Here is a 25209-nt window from a genome sequence, read left to right as displayed (position 1 = left end):
TTTCCTTTTGGCTTTTTGCAATTGTCATTTTCCAGTTCCCTATTCGTTTTCCAGTTTGTTATATTTCTTCGTTCTCTGAGTTTGTTCACAACACTTCGGCTTTTATTATATTTTATTTGCGCTCGCTTTTGCTCACAATTCACACAATTGATGGCCGCAAAAGCTTTTAGCTCGGCGCAATTTGTTTTTAATCGTTGCTTGTCATTGACGCAAATTCCGGCGGCAGAATTGGTGCGGCATATGATATACACGGCAAACTGAACAGTATTTTTTATACAAAAACAATAACAAGTGGTGTGCTTATATGCAAAAGTATGAATGTATGCATATTGTTAATGTGCGCTTTGCGCAGTGCTCTTATCAAAAACAAATGACGAAGCGGGAGTATATAAAAACCGGAGTACTTATAGTAAATAAAACAACAAAAATTCAATTGTGCGGGATAGAGTTGTGTATCCACATATTTGATAATGTTTTGTGTGTTTTGTGCTGCACTTCGCTTTTTTCCGTTTGCATGGCGAATTATTTATGCATATATATTTATAATATGTATATATAAGTGTGTATATATGCAACTACTAGACGCATGTCAACATCAACAACACGAAAAAGAGAGGAGTCAATTATAAGGAGAGAGAGTGCTTTTGTATATACATATGTATATATATGTAACGTATATATAAAACTGATTTATATTGCATATAGAAATGGTTGTTCAAAAGCGAAAACACCAATAAAATAACCGAAGTGCAAGGCCTGAAAAAGCTATTTATGAATGTTCATTGCGAGTTGTCGCAGAAAGTATATTATTATATACTTACAAATATGCATATGTATATATAGATTTATTATTTAAAAAAACATACTTGTGCATGTTTTTTTCTTGAATATATGCTTTAGAAACGAAAAAATAAAATTAATAGGAAACAAGCAATAGAGTAACGCGAAAACGGCAAAAGTGAAAAGACGAGTTAAGAAAAAATCAACCCGCTCGTCTTCCTGCATGCCCACCTGCCAACCAAACACCCCCATGCCCTTTATGCTTCCTTATGTTCGTTTGTCGCACCGCTGATCACTCGGCTCTCGTCCCCATCTAAAGTTTAGGTAGCCGGCCCGGCGACCTCTGCTGCGTATCATATCGTTGGATGGTTGTTTGTTGGTGTGGAGCCCACAAGTCAAAAAACAAACAACTGGGCGAAGGCAGGGAGCGAAAGCGTCGTTGCTGTCGCAGCTGCTGTCACTGCCGTTGCTCTGCTACCAGTGGGAATAAACGAGAAATTGCGTTTTATCGCTTGTGCTGATGAAATGTGTTTGTTTTTCGGATATTTTGCAGCATTTAAAACTTATCAAAAATGGAGTTTCAACAAATTAAATATGAATATTAAAAGTTATGAGTAACAGTTTTGATATTTCTAAATTAAAAATCATAAATTAAATGTGAAATGTACCTGCTATTAATGAGAATATATTGAGAAAATGTCGCGCGTCTTTACTGTAGTTTATGTATTTCTTGTTATGAAAATAACTTCGTGTTATGAAAATATGGCTTATTAACATTATCTGAACGTTTTGGAAAAAACAATCAACATAATAAAACAAATGCAGTACAAATTTCGTATGAACAAAATATTATTATCTTATCGAAAAATACTAGTTACCTATTCAACTTGAAACCATTGAAAGTTTAACAAACACTATTGTTAAAAACAAATTTGAACAAATACATTCATTAAAAATATAACAACAAAATCGAAAAATTGACAACAATTAACAAAGTAATTGGCTTATTAACTCCAACTGGAATTGTACCTCAATTACAGGAACAATCGATAAGGTAAGTTGTGTTAAAAGTGACTAAAATATTTTGTTTGTATGTAATCGTAATAAGCCGTACATAGATTATTCAAATTCAGGGGCACATTAAGTTTAAAAAACTATAAATAAAATATGTCCAAGCTCGGTTTAAAGCAAGTTAATAATTTCTGGAAAAGGTGACCGTGAAAAGTTAAATCGTTGAAGTGCATACCTACTAACATAAGTATGTATGTACACATGTCCGTCCTACAAACAATATGCTTTTCAATACATACATTCATACTTACGTTTATTCCTACAAATGGTTGCTTACACATTCTTATTCTATATACCGTATGTACTTATGTATGTAATCGAATTTAGGAACAAATAAACATTTCAAAATCTCTCCATTGTTTACTTATTGTATTTATTTTAAATACTATTATATTATTATATATTAGGGTTTTCTTAAGCCATTCTTTTTATACATATAAATTTATAAACGTTTGCTGTAGAAGAGTATATAAAGCATAAAACAAAAAAGTATGGAGTGTGTAGACAATCGAGTACTTAAGCGAAACTGATGTTGTTGTAACGGTTATCTAATCTCCCTTTGGGTGGCAATCTCAAACTAGTTGTCTTCGAAATCATCTAATGTGAGACCCATGAAACATACTGTTTCGACGGGGTCGAACCATAGAGAAAGGGTTAAATGAGTGGGATGCGTTCGGCATGCAAACCGATGATTAGAGTCATGCTGGGACGAATTGTATGTAGGCCATATATTTGGTATGTTGGGGTCAATTCAAGTTTAACCTGTTACAATATCAAGAACGAAGTTGCGCAAGGGTCACTCGAGTTTTGCGAAGCAAATCTAGTTAATTATCAGCATTACTCAAAACTAGTGCGGAAATGTCCCTTTACATACATGTATGTATGTATGTACATAAATACTCGTATTTTACAAACGGAACTCGCTGAAGTCTAAACGCTCTATTTTATCCTATCTTTACTCAACATTTAAGTTTTTCTGAAAATAATGGTGGGTATGACTCCATTTAACCCACGTCCAAAAAATATTAGTTCTAATGCTTATTGAATGCTGACGATTTGACTGTCCTTAGCTGCAAAAATTCGAGTACTTTCCGGTTACACAGACTGCGGTGCTACCGAAATATACTGTGCTCAATAAATCAAACATAAACACAGGGTAAATCAGTAATTTAGATAACCTTCTTCGATGATGATTTCGTGGAGGCACTACAAGATCCAAAAGGTAGGATTCGGAGTTTCCCTGAAAATATTTGTACCCATTTTTGTGAAGTCGACCCTAACTTGTAGAGCCCGGTATTTGCTGGACCACATTCGCACCATCAATAGAAAAATACCTAAAGCTTGGCCAAACCAAGTTGTAAGCGCCAAATTTAGTTATATTTCATAGAAGTACATACTTACATAATTTACATATTTATGTATAACAATGGCAACAATTTTGGAAATATACGAACATAGGTATACTTTGTTATTATTGCGTTATTTTTCTATTTACCATAAAAATAAGAGAGCACCATTAATATGCACATACACATGTAGTTATCTCTTTCAAACAGCTGACGTGCCATCGATATGTGTATATTATTTTTGCTCTGTTCTTATGCTTGTCCTTTGAGCCGTAGGAGCTTCTCTGAGAGCAAATACCCATGCTGTGAAGGGTATGGAATGGCGCAAACCATGATAGTTTGGGGAAGGTTACGTTTTTTTATATTGACGTTGAAAATATTTTCATACATACAAATACATACATACATATGTACACACATACATATGGCTAAGTCTGTATTTACATACATAAGTACTCCCTTCAAACTGTACACACCCTTGACTAAGCTTACAATCGTTGTCCTTCCACAACGTTCCCTTTTAGCGAGAGCAAAACTTTCTCCTTTCATTCATTTTTCTTTTTTACATGTACTCTTTATAGTCAGATTATCGACATTTTTCAATATACTTTATATATATGTAAATATGTATATATGTATGTATTTGTATGTTCAACTTTCTATTCACTTTTAATAATGTCTGTACTCCAAGTTCGATTCTGTTATGTCAAAAGGGGGTATATATAACCAATTACAATGTAAAATAAGCGGGATCACAAAACGGCGCACTGCCACTTATTTACATTGCAATAATTTATATATATACTTATGTAAGTATGTACACATATGGCATATACGGTTATTGAAATACCGTCATATATTTTGTTATACCAACATTTATACACGGAGTTCAGATACTTGTTTTTGAACTAAATTTTGTTTAGAAGATATAAACACATATAAAAAATGCCATAAAATTTTAAATTAAATAAAAATTGGTGTTGTTTAGCCGAAAAATATTTTAAAACAAAATTTAATTTAAAATCTTGAAAAAAAAAATACGAAAAACCTTCACAGCTGTATTTGTTATAGCATAAGAGGGTATTTATAAAGATATCTGTATGTTGATTTTGATCAGTCAGTTTATGTACATAAGTATAAGCTATAGTGGTCCAATTTGAAAAATTTATTCGCCGCATATACCCTGAGCAATAATCTTTGGTTTTTCGAGAAGATATCTCGTGATGTCGTTTTCAATAGAAGAGTTTAATTTTGATCGTTCAGTTTGTATGGCAGCTGGTTGCTATAGTGGTCCGATATCGGCGGTTTTGACATATGAGCAGCTTCTAATATTCACAAATTTTCTGACATATCTCAGGGACTAGTTCGCGTATATACAGACAGATAATCACACATGGCTAAATCACGTTATATATTATATTGGGTCCCTATCTACAAATGTATTCTAAGTATCTCCGACGTTTCCTTCTGGATGTTATTGTACAAGCTTCGTAATTATCTTAATATACCAAAAAAAAAAAAAATATATATATATATTATATATATATATACATATGTATAAAATAAAAATAGTCCATTGCTCCATATTTTCTGTTCTCCTTTTGTCTGAAAACCACGGCATCGATTTCACTAATTTTAATGCTACATTATGACCGATTTTTTGCTATGGTTTTTCCTTGTCAAATTTGGCTTCCGAGATGTTTCCATTAATTTTCAGTGGGTGATTACAAGAGCGATCCAATTGTTTTGGAGTGTGATGAGTCTATATATGTATGTACTTAAATGGTAGTCATTCGTTCACAATTTTTGCTGCCTATTTCAGATCCGTTACCTGGTGGAATATACAACAGCGCTTCAACTCTGGTTTGCAATACTCGCAGCTAAATAATCTTTCTATTGGGGTAGTCTGTTCTGTGTTCTCAATAAACACAAATTGAACTTTGGCTACCGAAGTCATTAAGAATTCCTGGGTTTAATTATAAAATATGGTATTAGAGTTTTAAATACCTTCAGTGAGTTTTAATTAATATTTATATATATAATAAACAAATTAAATTGATTCATAAAACTGAAGGCCTTGTAAAAAATAAATTCGTAGTTTAAGGACACTAAATAATTAATTTTCGAACTTCCTGTACTAAGAAGTGCTTCTGCCATGCACCTATTTGTGTATTTAAGTTCCTTGTTTTTTTGCTTAAATGAGCTTTAACAATGCATCCTTTGGCTACGGGTGAATTTAAAAGCCGAAATCGTGCGTTCTATTGATATATTTTTTGGCGAAGTTTCACTGTCACTCTCATTCTCACTTTCACTTGTTATGGAAGTTTTTGTGTTTGTAGCTTAAATAGTAGATTTCATACACTCACACTTAATTGTGTACATACATTGGTATTCAGCTTATTCTTTTCTGCCTTTGCCTTTTCTACTACGAATAACTAGTTGCGGGAACTTACTTGCATTTCTGCAACCTGGATAGCTGACTCCATATAAGTTGGGTCGACAATTTTAGTTCCTTTTCATTCATTCATCTAATAGTTGGCGGTTTCTTATTTAAATATATTCAAGCTATATCAGTAAGTATGCACTTATACAATACATATGTATGTGAATTGACTTGAACGATTTTTTTTTTAATTCTGAGACACGTTAAAATATTCCTGATGTATACGTATTTATACCTACTTATGCACTGACAGAAATTTAATTTCTGTTACCTAATGTTTGCTGAGAATAAAAAATTAATTTATCTATGTCTCTCTGTATGACCTAACACATAAAAATGGTTAAAAAAACGAGGCATGGATATTTGTGAAAAAAAAAAAATGAAAACAATGGTTAACTGTCCAACATTTATATTTTCTTTACTGCAAGGATCATAATCCTAACCTTCAATAATGAAAAGTTTATTAACTGATTCTGAAATTCGAAACCATTTGACCATAGGTACAACGTACACGCGATATCATTTATTGAGTCATAAAGGATCTTGTCAAAGAGGGGAATTTTCTATTCAAACATGTTACGTCCAGTCACGTTAGATGAAATTCTTGAAATTTTGTTGATGTCTTCAAAGATTAAACAAATCTACCTTTTTTTCCACAACCAAAACCTCCTCACATAGTGAATTATATACATATATTTTATATAAAAAATTAAACGAGTATTAATTTGAAAATATAAAAATCCAAATTTATATGTACATTATAGCAATATTTATTATGCGCATTTAAAATTCATTTTTTATTTCATTAATATTAGAATTCAACAGGTTTTAAAGTGATGAATCTTGATAATATGAATGCTACTATAATAGTAGCACATACAAAGCAAAATACGAATGTATAAAATGATTCTTCAGTGAAAATGTCGGTAAAAGCTGGTATATCTTCGTATATCTGTTCAATTACAGCTAGCGTACCTTTAGTTTTTTTCACCATTTTTTAAATCTCTAAAAGAAGCACTTGATGTAAAATAGCTTTAGCTGTGTGTTTTAAATAAGTTTTGACTTTATTTTTTCTTAGATCCTTTTTTCCCACCAGCACCGCCTGCTAGTTTTTGTTTTTCTGCTTTAGTAGTTACCTTTGATGTGATCTCCTCAACTGGCGCTAGCGTAGAGACGTGTTTGTTAAGGAGTTGCAAGAGTTCGAGTGTTGTCAAATTGCTGCTATTAAAACGGATTTCTTTCACTTTAGCTTTTTCTAAAAGAAAAACAACGTTGCATTTATAATTTCGTTATAATACGAATCCTTACCTTGTGCGGAATCAATTAAAGAAAATTTCACTTCCGAAGGTTGACGATTGCAAACTACGTCTGTTTTTATAACGCAGTTAGGATTGGTAAAAGATATTTTAGGAGTTGATAGCAAAGACAGGAAATCCCTAAACAAAAAACAAATATATTATAATTATACATATTAGATTAGAATACATATATGTATATAATTGCACATATTATATTTTATGCAACTTCAGATTTATTTTTTAATTTTTATTTATACAGATTGTAACGCTATATCTGATATTGGTAAAATAAAGGCTTCAAACTGACACCGACACCGACCAAGATGTCCACGGAGCGTGAGCTCGCTCCGGGAGGACCAGCACAGCTCCATACTTTACCTGTCGCTTTTTCAGATCTCGGAACTACACTACAATTGAATACAGCTGTTCGAATTATTGGCAAAGTGTACGGTAAGTGTTCTACTTTAAATTTTAATTAATATTCTATGCGTATATTCCTCCTGCTTGGTTAGTTGTATAAAAACTTGCATGAATAATCTCGAAACTTTACATTCTATGTATCGTGCACTTTGACAGTCGATCCTCCGTATTGCGCATGCCACAAAATATTTTATTTTGACAATGTCAAAAGGAATTATATGGTTTGGTTAATAAGGAGTTTTTCGTTAGTTACCTTGTAGACCTCACGTTTTCTGCATGTGGATCAAATGTAACAGTTATTCGCTTAACTCCTTTTAAATTTACACTTTTTAATTGCTTGCTTATTGCTGCAATTATACCATTTGATCGCTTTAAAGCTCCACTGAAGGGTATAGACATTTTGTTACTTTTCTAAATTTTCTCAAGTTCTTTAATAAATTATTTTGTGTATCTTTCGTACGTGCTTTTAGTGGTTTTATAATATTTCTTATGGCAATTTATATTCACTTCAAAGCGCATGACATTTGCTTTCATAAACACAGAGTTGTTCTTATTAGACTACTTCAGTGGTTCTCAAACTTAGATTGGAGCTAAGATGTGAAAACTAGAATTATTTAATTTTTTTTATAAATAAAGGTAGACATACCATAATATTTATATATAAGTTATATGTGGGTAAATGTTAATTATAATAGTAATTAATGAATTTCAATATTACTATTTATGTCTTCAATTTCATTATATCAAATGAGTTTGAAGTAGCACGTTGAAGCGTTCAGAGTTTGTAGAGTTGGCAACACCGTTTACTTACGATATAGTACATAAATGTTCGAAATATTTCGGATATATGCACACAAACTTTATTCCGAACACCAAGGTGCACAACAGAGAAAACTCTGTAAACGATTGTTTGTAAATATATCTTTTTCACTCACACCCTTCGTTTCTCAGTTCGAAACCTCGTTTAGATTTGCAAGGTGGTGGACAAGGAAAGTCGTGTAAAGAAAGAACGTTGAGAATCGTGAAAAAATTGTTTCGAGTGCTGCTGCTGAAATTTTCAATAGAATTTTTTGCATAATGTGTGGAGGCAAAGTTAGAAAAAATATTAAAAAAGTTTAGGGCCTGTGCTAAATAATAATCTGTGTATGAACTCGAAGTGTAAAACTAGATGGACTATCACAATTCAGTTCTCGAAATTAGCAAAGCACATTTTTACGTCTTCAGTCGGTTGGTATGTTCGTGTGTTAAAATCAAAGGAGCCCCACTCGGAAGCAGCAGCAGCCAAATTATTAAAACGGGAATAAAAAACAAATTGCAGCTGTAGATCAGCAGTAGAGGTCAATAATACAAGTTATAAATCGCAAAAGTTGAACTTTTATTGTGTTCCGTTTCATTGCTACCTGCCATTTAAGGGGGAAAACGCTAAACATATTTCCTTCACAAATCAAATTCACAGTTACGAGCAATGCTCAAGTGTGCCAGCTTATTTCCAGTATAAACAAACAACCGATTCTCAAAGCATTTTTACTTACAATAAAATGAGTAAACACAGTTGGGCGAAAAACTAAAAAAATAATATTACTACCTATACATAACTATATAAATACCTAAATATATATATATATATCAATATATATAATGCATATTGTGCCTGAGATTGTGTTCTAGATTACTGCAAATCCAAAAACGATGTTTGTAGTTTAACATAAACTTCAAAGTGTCTGTTAAGTGAGGTTAATATAAATGTGAGAATATTCAGTTCTTCATAAATACACATACGTCACCACAAATAGTAATACAATACATACAAAATTTGGTGTACTACGAACAGGCAGCTAAACAATAAACTTAAAAAAATACAATATTTTATTGAATTAAGAGAATTAAACGAATTCCAACATTTAAGTGATAGTAAGAAGGCTGAAATATATATTTAGCAATAAAAGCAAATGTGCTGAAGTAAAATCGATAATATTAAACAATTAAAAAGAAAGTTAAAACTGCGGTATTTATAATAGTTACAACTCAATACGAAAAAGACTCATTTTAACGTTTAGTAAATAAAAGTTACAAATCGTACTAAAATAATTTCGAAAAATGTATCCACACGGACAACGTAAGTTTAAAATTCCCGAATCTATTCAATTGCTTAGTGACGATTAATATCTTACTATTTATGTACTATATATATTACTGGTTTAGTATTAAGATATTCGTTATACAAAATATTATAAATATATACACTATTTTATATAAAAAAAATAAAATTTTAAGATAAAAGTTATCACAACTTTGTGCAAGTCATTATGACTTTTGTTAAACTAATATATAAAACTAAACTACACCATTCGTACTCTTGTAGTCTCAATAATAAATATATTTTTATTCGAATTTCTAAAGAAAGTACTTACACACATTGCTCTTTGGTTTTGAAACTTTTTAAAATATCATGTGTAGCGTACAAGGTCAAGTCATGTCATTTTATCAGTGAACCGCCACTGGTGCCAAAGGACTTAATAAAAATATAGACTTGTAAACACAATATTTTTGCATTTTGTCCTTTCATCATCTATAATAATCTTTTTATATTATAACATATAATGTAATAATAATAATTTGAAGATGAATAAAATTAGCTATATTGAGTCATGAAAATAAATATGTTTGGTCACAATATATTGATTTTAATTGTTCTACACTTTTACCAAAAGTTTGTAAAATTTTTATAATGCTTTGTTTTTTATTTAAATATATACGTAATTATTCTTTGTAATGATCAGCAAAGTTTGCTATATATAATTTAACTAGTTAAATATGCTTTGCCCATTTTAATATAAAACTACTCTTATCACACTTTCAAAAGAGCAGTTAAATAGTATTTAAATAAATAAAATTAAGAACTTATTTGAAAATTTAAATAACTGTAATTTATTTGTTTCTTTATAACACAATGTCAAAACACCCACCTCAAATAAGAAGAAAAACTCGGTCAAGCATATGTATAGCAAAGCTGTAATAGTTTGCATATGTACATACATACATAGGAGTATACATATGTATGTACACATATAATTTTTTTTAATATTCATAAATCTATAAATATATATATAAGTATCTTAGTGTATATACTATTATATATTTACATACTTAGATATTTTGAGGATTTTTTTTTAATACATACTTTTGTTATCTTATCAGATAGGAATAACAGAAATTGACGAAACGAAATCATGTCAGCTGCATACAATTGTTCAACGGTTTAAAAAGACATGAAATATTAAACAAATGGCGTAAAACTTTTTTAACTTTGATTAAAATAATATTTGTTTCAAAGCGAGATTCAAAAAAATAGCTTACTAAATGTGCGTAATAGTTGAGCACTGCGTTCATATGTTTTTAAATAAGGCTGCAATATTTTTATTATAAAAGTCTAAAATATAAAAATTGTTGTAAGAAAATTATTAAGCGCTAAAACAGCGGTTTAAAATATCATAAGGGCCTTAATAGTTTTTTGTACAACATTAAAAATGTATTAAATGTAAAAATATTATTTATTATGTTCAAATATTATATAAACGACAAAATTACGATTTCTTTGGCGCCACGATCAGATGGTATGGACGGATAGAGGCGTTTCTTAGGACACACATACAGGCGTCAGCCTTATAATTTTCGAGTTACCATATTTTTATTTCAATTTCAAAAATTGTAAAAGTAACGCACGCTATTTCACTCTGTTTTACACTTTGTACACATTAAAAATATATAACATGAATATTACAGATGATAATAATATAGCTTATTATAATAAATTATGTATATAATATGTACAAACATACATACATATGTATATTTATGATTTAAATTTAAGCTTAACTTTATATACACATATATATTTGATTTTATGGTGAACTGCGTCGCAATATTAATTGTACTAATCTATCTATTTTATCATCCTCTCACCTTCCTTCCGAATTAATTGAATTCACATAAATGGAAAATTGGATGTAAATTCATATTTTTTGTTTCTTTATTTTTTATGCACTTTTTATTTGTATTTTTGCAACTAAATTGTATATTCTTTTTGATTTTTTCTTTTTGCTTTTCAATTATAGAATCTCAATGGACACCTTCGCCCCCGCGGCCTCAGAGCCCCACTCAATCGCAGACCAGTTTCGAAAACCTCACATGTAAATTGAATTAAATTTTTTTTAGAAATTGAAAATTTTGAAATTAGTAATTTGAAATGTTTTCTATATTGGCTAACAAAAATCTCTTTAGTTTTGTTTGTTTGCTCGAACATAATTTTTGTTTTTTATTATTAAACCTGTATACTTTTTGTTGTTTTATCTACTGTCCTACGTTATTTCCTAATCGCATTATTGTATTAAACACATTCTTAAAACTATTGCATAATTACTAATAACAAAATCGGGGTTATTGCGGAATGTGATAATTGTCGGAATCAGTATTGAAACCGATACAAAGTTGTAGTAGTTATCATGAGTTCTGATATAGATTTAATGTTTGAATCAGTGCTCTTTGTTTTTTTGGGTTTTCGGTGACATGGCATAAATAATATAGCTGATTCGAATATTTGTTTTGCTTACTTTCGAAAAGGTGACGATACGATCCAATCAGAATTGGTTGGTAATACTGATAGCTAAGCAAATATGTCGTGATTGCCACAACAACCCTGCAAATGTACTGTATATTTTTATTTCTTTAATTTGTTAAACTAACCAAACATTTATTTTTATTTATTTTAAAATTTATTTGTATATAATAAATTAATATATTGCAAATACGATTTTCATAGTATGAGAAATGTAATTTTAGCTCTAACGTAAATCAATAAATACTTTGAGCGATATACGAACAGTAAATCATTTAACTATACCGATCTTAGACAAAAATTCGCTCTAGAGATCTTGAGATAACAAGATAATATCGCTGAGAACCAGACCCGTAGCATAAAAGGCGATTACAAACAGTTTGAAGAGCAATTTAGCTCAAATGTGCCATCATTTTCATTGATTTGTGACATATTGAATGAATAGTTTGCAAACGCGCTTGGCAACGCCTTTAAACAGATCTTTCGTGCATCTGAATTTTTATGAAGTAGTCAAAAGTACTACTTTAGAGTGTAATCAAGCTGAAACAAGACACTTTATAGATTTTTTTTTGTTTTCGTCGTGTGTGGAAATTTCGTTCCGCGCTTTTCCAGCTTTTTGAATTTGAATTCGGGTCTTCATGTCTTTGATAAGCTTAAATGCTTATTGAAAAAAAAACAACGTGTTTCAGCCAGTTTTAGTAAAAGGAGTTTTATTAAAATTTTAGGAAATTTAAAATCTGCATGGCAAACCATTTTAATTACATAGTTTGTAAGCATTAAATTAGAACACATGTCAGTAGCGAAAAGTTAATAATCTTTTAAATTATTTATTTATACTAATACTAAAGTCTTAGGTTATTTTTCAGTTTGACTGGCTTTTATTGCTATTTAAGTTGATATTTATTTAAATTTTATTGCTTGTACTATTAATAAAACCAAACTAACTATAATTTGTGTTTGTGCTAGAACGTCGAAAAATTATACGTAAATTATGTTTTAATGGCAAATGCAAATGTCCATCAGTCGTATTACAATTACGTATGTTCCTTCTACATCTTTTTCCTTCTGCAGCTAATCTTGAGTATATAAGAATTTTCTATTAGTCTTAGTATTACTACTAACCATTACCAAATTTATAATACAGTTGCTATTACTAATCGCATTCATTTTGACTTACTCGTATATTGTTTATTTGTTATTTGCAGCTTCTATCGTATACCATTTGCGTTTATTAGTAGTTCTTATTATTATTTTTGTATGTCAATGCATATGTATATAATATGCTGTATGTGAATTTATACAACTATATAACATATTTGGTTTATAACAGCGCCACCAGCTACCGGTTCATCAGTGAATCCCACCGCCGTGACCAGCCCGAGTGCGCAAAATGTGGCCGTTGGAGGCGCAACTGTGGGTGGCGCCGGTGCAGCAGGTCTGGCAACACAAGCCTCCGCAGTCGCCTCGCCATTGGGTGCGACAGCTGCCGCTTCTCCCACCACGCAACCTGAACTGCCAGTATTTACGTGTCCGCGCCGGCCAAACTTGGGACGTGAGGGACGACCCATTGTTTTACGCGCCAATCACTTTCAGGTGTCTATGCCGCGCGGCTATGTACATCATTACGATATCAATATTCAACCGGACAAGTGTCCGCGCAAAGTAAATCGTGAAATCATAGAGACTATGGTACATGCATATAGCAAAATATTCGGTGTTTTAAAGCCAGTATTTGATGGACGTAATAATTTATATACGCGTGATCCGCTACCCATAGGCAATGATCGCCTGGAATTGGAAGTAACGCTGCCAGGCGAAGGGAAAGATCGTATTTTCCGTGTGACAATTAAATGGATGGCTCAAGTATCGCTTTTTAATTTAGAGGAAGCTCTGGAGGGACGTACACGTCAGATACCATATGATGCAATACTTGCATTAGATGTTGTAATGCGACATTTGCCGAGTATGACGTACACGCCTGTTGGTCGCAGCTTCTTTAGCTCGCCAGATGGCTATTATCATCCTTTGGGTGGTGGCCGTGAGGTTTGGTTTGGTTTTCATCAAAGTGTGCGTCCCTCACAATGGAAAATGATGTTGAATATTGACGGTGAGTGTTGCTGAAAAAAAAAACTATTTTCTTGCAAAATAAATATTATTTTATTGCAAAAAAAAAAATAATATAATAAAATTATATAATGTATAATATAACAAAAAAATAAAAAAAATTTCTTGCAAAAAAAAAAACTATTTTCTAATAAAAAAAATATTATTTTATTGCAAAAAAAAATAATATAATAAAATTATAATATAACAATAAAAAAATAAAACAAATACAATTTTTTTCTTGCAAAAAAATACTATTTTCTAATAAAAAAAAATATTATTTTCTTAAAAAAAATATTATTTAAAAAAAAAAAACTGCCGCTACAACAACAACATACATATGCATATTTTTTAACTGTTGTCGGTTTTTGTCCTTCATTTAGTTTCGGCAACGGCATTTTATAAGGCGCAGCCAGTAATAGATTTTATGTGCGAAGTACTCGATATACGAGATATTAACGAGCAAAGAAAGCCGCTGACAGATTCGCAGCGCGTCAAATTTACAAAAGAAATCAAGGGTCTTAAGATTGAAATTACCCATTGTGGTGCCATGCGTCGCAAATATCGTGTATGCAATGTTACACGTCGTCCAGCACAAATGCAATCGTGAGTATTTGAATTCGCAATTTTTATCGATATTTTTTTTTTATATTAATATATTTTATTTTGCTAATATCGTTTTAGGTTCCCCCTTCAGCTAGAAAATGGTCAAACTGTTGAGTGTACTGTAGCAAAGTACTTCTTGGATAAGTACCGCATGAAATTACGTTATCCACATTTGCCATGTCTTCAGGTAGGACAGGAACATAAGCATACATATTTACCCTTGGAAGTTTGTAATATTGTCGCCGGTCAACGTTGCATTAAAAAACTCACCGATATGCAAACGTCGACAATGATTAAAGCTACAGCACGTTCGGCTCCCGATCGTGAGCGTGAAATTAATAATTTAGTTAAGCGAGCCGACTTCAATAACGATTCATATGTTCAGGAATTCGGCTTGACCATTTCTAACTCTATGATGGAAGTACGTGGTCGTGTGCTACCACCGCCAAAACTACAATACGGCGGGCGTGTATCAAGTATGACTGGACAGGTGAGTTTGAAAAGCATTGAACAAGCTTTATTGAACAGTTTTGATAGTGGATCACAGTAACCAATTTGGTGCATTACATGACTACTTTTTATATACAGATTATAATAGTTTAATTCATCTAACGGTTGATTGTTTCACCTAAATATATTGGAGTTAGATATAGGGTTACATGTATATACATATATAAATGATCAGTATGATGAGACGAGTTAAAATCCGAGTGACTGTTTATCTGTCCCTCGTTCCGTCTGTCCGTCTGTGCAAGCGTTAACTTGAGTAAAAAATTGAGGTGGAGTTCATAGATGTGCGTAAGCGGACCACTGTCACGCCCACAAAACGCGATTAATCAAAAACCTATAAAATGCCGTAATAAAGCACTAAATTAAAATACAACCTGTAATTTGGTAAATTTTACACGCAGGATGATACAAGCGGGCTTTAAAGGAGACGCGGTCAAAATTGGATGAGGGGCGTGGCACCGACTACATTTAGGTGAAATCACATATCTCCGAACCTACTCGACCAATTTCAACCAGATTCGGTACATAACATGATTCTGACGATCCTATGTTACATTGTGAAAATGGGCACAATCGGACTACAACCACACCTACTTCCCATATAGCATTTTTTTAAATTCTCTATAATTCTTTCACTTTCCAGTACACAAATCAAGCACCAATGAATATATTCGGTCGGATAAAACTTTGCACTAATAGTGCCTTTGAGGTATGCAATCGCTAGTCTAAAAGTTGTCAAAATCCAACTTTAACTGTTTAAGCTTCTACATACCGAAGTGCGTATGGCTGATATTTTGCCGAAAATATCGGTCAATCTGTGAGATATGTTATTGAAATTCTCAGAAAATTGTCGTATCGGATGAATACGTCCCTTAGCTCCCATATACCTAATATGAAGATTTTCGAACTTCCAGTTGACTTTATACCACATATATCGGCCATTGTGGAAGTTATTTTAATGAAATGGAAAGAGCATAATGGATATAATCGGGCTAATGGTATGATTTTCAAACAGTAATACTTGTAAGAAATTAACGGTGGAAGTGATAAATATTCGGAGAAGTAATTTTGTACGACCTGGTTATTACTAGAAAAGTAAATGGAATAAGCTAACATGATCGGTCAGCTTGAAGGCTAGGGTGAGCCGATCTGAACAATTTTTTCAAAGATTGTTGCGTTGCCTTGGTCCATGCCAAATTGTATGAAGATATCTTGCGAAATAAAAAAGTTTTCTATAAAGCGGCTTGTTTTTGACAGGTCAGTTTGTATGACCTTTATGCTATAGCAGACCGATCCGAAAAAGAGGTCATTGACCCCATAATATGTAAACAAAGCTTGTGGACTAGGCAAAATTAACAAAAGGTTGTTGACTTGTCTAAATTGAGACAAAAGTTGTTGACTTGGCTAAATTTAATCAAAGGTTGTGTACTTGGCTAAATGTAAACAAAGGATGTCTTGGCTAAATGTAAACAATAGGGTCATTAAACTCATAAAAGGCAAGGGGTCGTTGACCCCGGGAGAATGTAAACAAAGAGTTCATTGACCTCATAATCTAAACAAAGAGTTCATTGACCCCATAAAATGTAAACAAAGGTTGTGGTCTTGGCTAAATGTAAACAAAGGTTGTTGTCTTGGCTAAATATGAACAAAGGTTGTTGCCTTGGCTAAATGTGAACAAAGGTTGTTGTCTTGGCTAAATGTAAACAAAAGGGTTATTGAACTCATAAAATGTAAACAAAGGGGTCGTTGACCTTGGGAAAATGTAAACAAGGAGTTCATTGACCTCATAATGTAAACAAAGAGTTCATTGACCCCATAATGTAAACAAAGAGTTCATTAACCCCATAAAATGTAAACAAAGGTTGTGGACTTGGCTAAATGGAAACAAAGGTTGTTGTCTTGGCTAAATGTAAACAAACGGGTCATTGAACTCATAAAATGTAAACAAAGGGGTCGTTGACCTTGGGAAAATGTAAACAAAGAGTTCATTGACCTCATAATGTAAACAAAGAGTTCATTGACCCCATAATGTAAACAAAGAGTTCATTTACCCCATAAAATGTAAACAAAGGTTGTGGTCTTGGCTAAATGTAAACAAAGGTTGTTGTCTTGGCTAAATGTAAACAAACGGGTCATTGAACTCATAAAATGTAAACAAAGGGGTCGTTGACCTTGGGAAAATGTAAACAAGGAGTTCATTGACCTCATAATGTAAACAAAGAGTTCATTGACCCCATAATGTAAACAAAGAGTTCATTAACCCCATAAAATGTAAACAAAGGTTGTGGACTTGGCTAAATGTAAACAAAGGTTGTTGTCTTGGCTAAATGTAAACAAAGGTTGTTGTCTTGGCTAAATGTAAACAAAGGGGTCGTTGACCTTGGGAAAATGTAAACAAAGAGTTCATTGACCTCATAATGTAAACAAATAGTTAATTGACCCCATAATGTAAACAAAGAGTTCATTAACCCCATAAAATGTAAACAAAGGTTGTGGACTTGGCTAAATGGAAACAAAGGTTGTGGACTTGGCTAAATGTAAACAAAGGTTGTTGTCTTGGCTAAATGTAAACAAACGGGTCATTGAACTCATAAAATGTAAACAAAGGGGTCGTTGACCTTGGGAAAATGTAAACAAAGAGTTCATTGACCTCATAATGTAAACAAATAGTTCATTGACCCCATAATGTAAACAAAGAGTTCATTAACCCCATAAAATGTAAACAAAGGTTGTGGACTTGGCTAAATGTAAACAAAGGTTGTGGTCTTGGCTAAATGTAAACAAAGGTTGTTGTCTTGGCTAAATGTAAACAAAAGGGTCATTGAACTCATAAAATGTAAACAAAGGGGTCGTTGACCTTGGGAAAATGTAAACAAGGAGTTCATTGACCTCATAATGTAAACAAAGAGTTCATTGACCCCATAATGTAAACAAAGAGTTCATTAACCCCATAAAATGTAAACAAAGGTTGTGGACTTGGCTAAATGTAAACAAAGGTTGTGGACTTGGCTAAATGTAAACAAAGGTTGTTGTCTTGGCTAAATGTAAACAAACGGGTCATTGAACTCATAAAATGTAAACAAAGGGGTCGTTGACCTTGGGAAAATGTAAACAAAGAGTTCATTGACCCCATAATGTAAACAAAGAGTTCATTAACCCCATAAAATGTAAACAAAAAGTTCATTGACCTCATAATGTAAACAAAGAGTTCATTGACCCCATAAAATGTAAACAAAAGGGTCATTGACGCCAAATGTAAACAAAGGTTGTGGACTTGGCTAAGTGTAAACAAAGGTTGTTGTCTTGGATAAATGTAAACAAAAGGGTCATTGAATTCATAAAATGTAAAAAAAAAGGGTCGTTGACCTCGGGAAAATGTAACCAAGAAATTCATTGGGCTTATAATGTAAACAAAGGGTCAATCACACCTATTGTTAACAAAGTAGCACACCTTTTTTTTTTAAAAGCTGCTCGTTACTCGGAACATCGGTGGTTCCACTATAAGATATAGCTGCAATACAAACTGATCGATCAAAGATAAAAGAAATTTTGTACCCTTTTATGCTATACGAAATGCCCCTGTGAAGGGTTTTAGAGCTTTGGTGCAGCTGAAGCTAACGTTTTTTCTAGTTCAATACAAAGTTTGGCTACTACTTTGGCCTGAATGTATTTCCGATGTTTTGATCCTTGCAAGTTGCAAGAGTATAAAATGTTCGGTTACATCCGAACTTGGCTCTTCCATACTGGTTTTATTTGTATTTGTGCACAATTTTTTTCATATTACATTTTAATATGTTTAAATATAACTTTTTTTTTCATTCCCGAACAGCAACTTTTCCCACCCCAGAATAAGGTCAGCTTGGCTTCGCCCAATCAGGGTGTTTGGGATATGCGCGGTAAACAATTTTTCACTGGAGTGGAAATTCGTGTTTGGGCTATCGCTTGTTTTGCGCCACAAAGGACAGTGCGTGAAGATGCTTTGCGAAATTTTACTCAGCAATTGCAGAAAATATCAAACGACGCTGGCATGCCCATAATCGGGCAACCGTGCTTCTGCAAATACGCAACCGGACCAGATCAAGTGGAGCCCATGTTTAGATATTTAAAGAATTCGTTTAATGCTTTGCAATTGGTGGTGGTTGTGCTACCGGGAAAAACACCTGTTTACGGTAGTTGATTGTTAATTTTTCGTAATTGATAAACATGATGCTAACCTATCGATCTCATTTTATTTTTGCCAAACTTACAGCTGAAGTAAAACGCGTCGGTGACACAGTGTTGGGCATGGCAACACAGTGTGTTCAGGCTAAGAATGTTAATAAAACATCACCGCAAACTTTGTCAAATCTTTGCCTCAAAATTAATGTTAAATTGGGTGGCATCAATTCCATATTGGTACCCTCGATTCGTCCGAAGGTTTTCAATGAACCAGTCATCTTCCTAGGCGCAGACGTCACCCATCCTCCAGCCGGTGATAATAAGAAACCTTCAATTGCCGCAGTTGTTGGCTCTATGGATGCTCATCCATCACGCTATGCCGCTACAGTACGTGTGCAACAGCATCGTCAGGAGATTATACAAGAACTCAGCAGCATGGTGCGCGAATTATTGATCATGTTTTACAAATCTACTGGCGGTTATAAGCCTCATCGTATCATATTATATCGTGACGGTGTTTCGGAGGGTCAATTCCCGCATGTATTGCAACATGAGTTAACCGCTATACGCGAAGCGTGCATTAAACTGGAAGCCGATTATCGCCCTGGTATTACATTTATTGTGGTGCAAAAGCGACATCATACACGTCTCTTCTGCGCAGAGAAGAAAGAGCAGAGCGGCAAATCTGGCAACATACCGGCTGGCACAACAGTGGATGTTGGTATTACACACCCGACCGAATTCGACTTCTATCTTTGTAGTCATCAAGGCATACAGGTATAAATTAGCTTAATATTGTGTTTGAACTGTTTTACTAAACTGAATGTATTTTAACAGGGCACAAGCCGACCTTCGCATTATCACGTATTATGGGATGACAATCATTTTGATTCCGATGAACTCCAATGTTTGACATATCAACTGTGTCACACTTATGTAAGGTGTACACGCTCCGTGTCGATACCAGCACCCGCCTATTATGCTCATTTAGTAGCTTTCAGAGCTAGGTATGTAAAAGTATACTGTTATGTTTATAAATACATATTATTTTCATATTAAAATTGTAGTAGCAAACTGAATTGTCATTATTAATGCATCATCTCCGTTTCTTCTTAGATACCATCTAGTTGAGAAGGAACATGATTCCGGCGAAGGATCTCATCAAAGCGGTTGCTCAGAAGACCGTACACCAGGCGCAATGGCACGTGCTATAACGGTGCATGCCGACACGAAAAAGGTCATGTACTTTGCTTAAAGCAATTTTGAAAATTGGTTTTTTTTTTGTCTGAATTAAAAAACAATTCAATAACAACTACAAAATAGAAAGGAAATGCGCAATGTTGTAGAAAATAGTAGTAAGACAAACAACAACAACAACACAGATCGATGCATCATTTTACTAGAGATAAGTATACAAAATTTTATATTAATAACAATCTGCAACTGCAGAAGAACAATAAGTTAAAATGAACTTAACTGGGACTTTTTAACGAACAATACAATCCATGTCTAAGCTAAAAAGTTGATAGTATAGAATGAAATATGTTTTTAGCGAGATTCTGTTTCTTCCAACGCTGTTATATTTTGAAAACGCTATAATAATTCCACTTTTGCTTTTGTTTTAAATCATGAAGTATATGCGAAGAAGTAAATAATTTTGTATGTAAGTAGAAAAGTGTTTCAAGATTACATCGCAACTATGCGAAATTTGTATATTTATGAAACTTTATATATATATACTTTATTTCCACATTGCGTTCCGAAATATAAGTCCAACAATAATGTTTATTAATTTATGTCATGTTACAATATGCTACACAAATATGAATCGATTGTGTCTATATGAATTCTATTAACTAATTATGTTATAATACACTTATAACCAGCTCTCGACATATATGTATTGTAGTTGGAAAATTTTTATTTTTTTTAATATTTGTTTATAATGTGCATATAAATTATTTTCATTTTGTACACGTACAACAACCCATAAAGTGAATAGCTTTTAAATTACATGTGTTTACATGTTTGTGACTTTCAACTAATTACTAATTAAACCAGTAAACAGGTTTGAATATACATAAATACAAATCCAAAAAACAAAAAACTTCTTGAATAGAAAAATTGTAACTCATGCAAAAATGTCAAGCGAATTACTTAATAAATAAGTTAAGTTATGTATTTTTAATTCCAATTTCTCTGGCTTAGATATTCGTAAAACTGCACAGTTAGAGGCTACTTAAAACTTTTCAGTGGGTACAATTTAAATTTCCATGGCTTGTGAAAACAACAACAACAAAATAACATGCTGACCAGGGTTGCAAATACATTGATACCAAAATTTTGAATTAAAAATTAGACTATAAACATCGCAACATCTTGAAATGCCAAAATCATTATTTTTTCACATTTTTAATCACAAAATCAGAATTAACATTTTAATTTTTAATCCCAAAATCAGAATTAAAAGTAGAACAAATAATTTTTAATCCCAAAATTATTATTTAATATTAATTTTTTATCCCAAAATCAGAATTAAAATTTTAAAATTAATTTTTGTTCCAAAAATCAGAATTAAACTTTTAACATGTTATTTTTGATCACAAAATCAGAATTAAACTTTTAACATGTTATTTTTGATCACAAAATCAGAATTAAAAATTTTAAATTTAAATTTAAATTTAATTTTTAATCCCAAAATAATAATTTAAAATTAATTTTTAAACTCAAAACTAGAGTTAAAAGTTAATAAAATATAAATCGTTTGAATCTTTAAGTTTGCCGACCGCTGCTCTAGCGTAACGGCACTGTGCGAGCTCTAGTTCAAATTCTAAAACAGTTAATTTTTTTTATAGTTTTGAATTATATTCTTGGAATTAATTTAATTTTATTTTTCAATTCAATCCTGTATTTGTTAAACTTTATTTTTATGTAATTTTTGGTATTACAAATTTTTAATTTTTTTTTTTTTCGTTATTTTTAGCTGTACTTCAAAATGGTAGAACACAAAAATTTTTAATTCGAAAACAATTTTTTTTTATAATATTTAATTATATACTTGTGATTTAATTTTTTTTCAATTTGGTATTTGGTAAATCTATTAATAAATATTTCGTTATTTAGGATTTAAAATTTAAAAATTATTTTTAATTAAAATTTTCGGGAGTACAAAAAAAAAGATTTAATTAATTCTATTGTTTTAATGCATTATTTGCAACCCTTACTCACAGTTATCTACATAAGTATGCATTTGTAATGAATTGCTGGATCGATTTGCATATAGTACCCCAAAACTCGAAGTATCACGAATATGCTAAGCTTTCTCAATGAACTCAATTGCATTTCAATATATTTGAAATGTGTTTTACAATGGTACAATTATTTAAAACAAAACAACAAAAAAAAAAAAAACGAAATACATTCATTTTGCTGATAAAGAATAAATTAACTTCCGTTTTAAGTTTGCCACAACACGTCGTCATCCGTCTCCGCATTAGTACCTTCCCTGTGTAGTGCATATATTACACGCAAATTTACGCTGTAGGTAAATGTAAACTCCAAACAAAAAAACGCAAAAAAAAAAACCAAAACACAAAATAACACAACGTCACTTACGTTTAATTGAACGTCTATGAACTTTAAGTTAGTTAAGTCTAGTTTTTAAGCACTTAAGCTCAGCAATTTTACGCAGCTGTAATGGCCAATTTACATATATTTCTATCAAACAATTATATGTCAATTAATTTGCTCGTTTTTCACGTATTACACGTATTCGAAAAATTTGTAAAACGCAAGTTAGAAACTCATTCAAACATTTATAAGCGAATAACTTTGTACTCAAACCACAGTAAATGGCAACACTCATACTTATATACTTTGTTTTCGTATTTAGTAAATTAATGCAGACATTTAGTAAAGTAAAATAATGAAATAAGTTGTTAAGTTCATATACTGCAACAATGTATTCCTGCTTATATTAATTTCTCATAATTATAGGTATTGCAAATCTTGCGGTAATTTTGAAAAGAAAAAAGAAAAAAACAATGTGCCAAAATTTTCTTATTCTATTGTAAATCGTTAAATAGTTTCATCAACCAACTCAAAATAATTTCGATTTTCAAAAAAATGTTTGTATTTTTTTTGTTGTTTCTTTTTATTTTGCATAGTTTCACGTAATCTCGTGTGTTAAATCTCATGAACCCATATCAAATGCACCTGCACCTGCACCTGCTCTACAAGCAAAGTAGAAGTAGCAAAAAATTACGATATTTTAAACGAATGCGTTAACAATAACTTAAGCATTAAAATACATAATTACTTACATACATACACATATATACTTATTAATTATTTCGCATTAAGCCTTAGTTGTACAAAAAAAGAGAACTGTATTTTCGTGTTTGGAACGAGCAGCAGCAGCAGTAACAAGGCCGCTGGCCATTGAGGCATTTAAAAAACGCCTGGCAATTAACAGTTATAACAATTTGTTTAATGACACAGCTTAAAGTTAACATTACATTGTTTTTCTCTCTCTTTAATTTAATTTTTTAACTAACAACATTTGAGGTTATAATAGAAAGCAAAAAACCAAAAACGAAATATTAATTTTAAGCACTTAAAAAAACCGGGAAGCATAATAAATACATAAGCATACAAAAAAATAAAACAAACAAAAAACAAAAAATCGATATCAAAATGTCGTAAATTTAGTGAAATAAATCAAAAATGTAACTTTTATTTTATAAGTTAACTAAGATAAGCAACACAAAGAGAGGGAAGCGGGAAAAAACCAAGCGTTAGACTTTAACTACGAATATGTATTTATAAAGAGAAAATTTAATTGTATGACGCACCGAAACGGTGTTGCCAATAATGCGATGATTTCATTTCTTCTAAACAAGGGATTAATTATAATTTTTTATTAATATAACATAGATTCATATATATATGTATATATATATATATAAATAATATATATATAGGTATGTATATGTGTATATATGGAAACTTATTATAATTACTTAAAAGCATTCAGAATATATTAAATACAAAACTATATAAAAAAAAATTGCGTTTATATACACATAAACAGGTACGTGTCATTGAAAGTTTCAAAACAGTAAATTGCATAATTTTTATATTTAGAACCTACCGCTTAAATTTGTATTGAAGATTGAGTGACAAAAGTGATAAGGCGTTATATCCACTTGCAAGTCAGCAAAAACGCGTTTTTTGAGATTTTTTTTGAAGCGCCATTTTGTTTAATAAATAATTAAAAACGAAATGTAAAAATACAGAATTTAATGTACTTTAAAAAGCGGCGAAGCATTGTGACAACTTTTGGCTTCCCTTGATTTCCTAGCCAATCTACAGAAGCACCACCGAAAAATTGTGTCTGGCGTTGAAGAAGATTTTAGTGCTTAAAATTATCGCAAATCCAAAAATAAATTATTATTACTGTGGATGAAATTTTTGATTTTTAAAGAATTGCCACTTTCCAAATAAGTAATTTTAGTGTTAATTTACACCTCAAAGTAACTTAAAAAATCGAAATAATTAACAAAAATCGTTATCATTATCAAAAATCTTATTTCCTCGTGTATTTATCTAAAAAGCTCGTGTGCAAATTTCAAGTTGATCAATCCAGCCGTATCGGAGAAATTTTCCTCGCCAACTCTGCAAACAACATTTCGAGATAAATGCGTTTAAAGTTTTGAAAGCCGTTTACACTAAGATTAAACAAAAAAATCTTGCAAATACGCTCATATCTTCAAAACTATTTGCGACAACAACTGCACATTTTCAGAGAATATTCTAAAATGTAGGTACATTCGATATACATAAGTATGTATATACAAA

General features: G+C 31.7%; 3 protein-coding genes across 4 annotated transcripts; 1 reads left to right on the top strand and 2 right to left on the bottom strand.

The window, feature by feature from the left end:
- Window positions 1-180: 180 nt before the first annotated feature.
- AGO1 (protein argonaute-2) lies at window positions 181-24223 on the top strand. 2 transcript variants are annotated; one of them, XM_014229739.3, is made up of 11 exons: window positions 181-409; window positions 1655-1834; window positions 7198-7388; window positions 11474-11548; window positions 13304-14080; window positions 14460-14682; window positions 14761-15172; window positions 19022-19361; window positions 19442-20127; window positions 20188-20357; window positions 20467-24223. In XM_014229739.3, exons 3-11 carry the CDS (start codon window positions 7262-7264, stop codon window positions 20603-20605), a joined length of 2949 nt encoding a protein of 982 aa, XP_014085214.1. In that variant the 5' UTR covers window positions 181-409; window positions 1655-1834; window positions 7198-7261; the 3' UTR covers window positions 20606-24223. The 2 variants fall into 2 exon arrangements, with proteins under 2 accessions (XP_014085214.1, XP_014085215.1); XM_014229740.3 differs by lacking the exons at window positions 181-409; window positions 1655-1834; window positions 7198-7388 and adding an exon at window positions 8332-9474.
- LOC138855607 (uncharacterized) lies at window positions 6387-6634 on the bottom strand. The gene has a single exon (XM_070108088.1). It carries the CDS (start codon window positions 6632-6634, stop codon window positions 6452-6454), a length of 183 nt encoding a protein of 60 aa, XP_069964189.1. The 3' UTR covers window positions 6387-6451.
- Window positions 6527-7873, bottom strand: mRpL53 (mitochondrial ribosomal protein L53). The gene is made up of 3 exons (XM_014229745.3): window positions 7612-7873; window positions 6949-7076; window positions 6527-6895 (listed from the first exon to the last, which is right to left on the bottom strand). Exons 1-3 carry the CDS (start codon window positions 7755-7757, stop codon window positions 6705-6707), a joined length of 465 nt encoding a protein of 154 aa, XP_014085220.3. The 5' UTR covers window positions 7758-7873; the 3' UTR covers window positions 6527-6704.
- Window positions 24224-25209: the final 986 nt, after the last annotated feature.

The sequence above is a fragment of the Bactrocera oleae genome, chromosome 4 (assembly GCF_042242935.1).
Source record: "Bactrocera oleae isolate idBacOlea1 chromosome 4, idBacOlea1, whole genome shotgun sequence".
Classification (NCBI taxonomy): Eukaryota; Metazoa; Arthropoda; class Insecta; order Diptera; family Tephritidae; genus Bactrocera; species Bactrocera oleae.
This window is presented reverse-complemented; position numbering and strand designations above follow the sequence as displayed.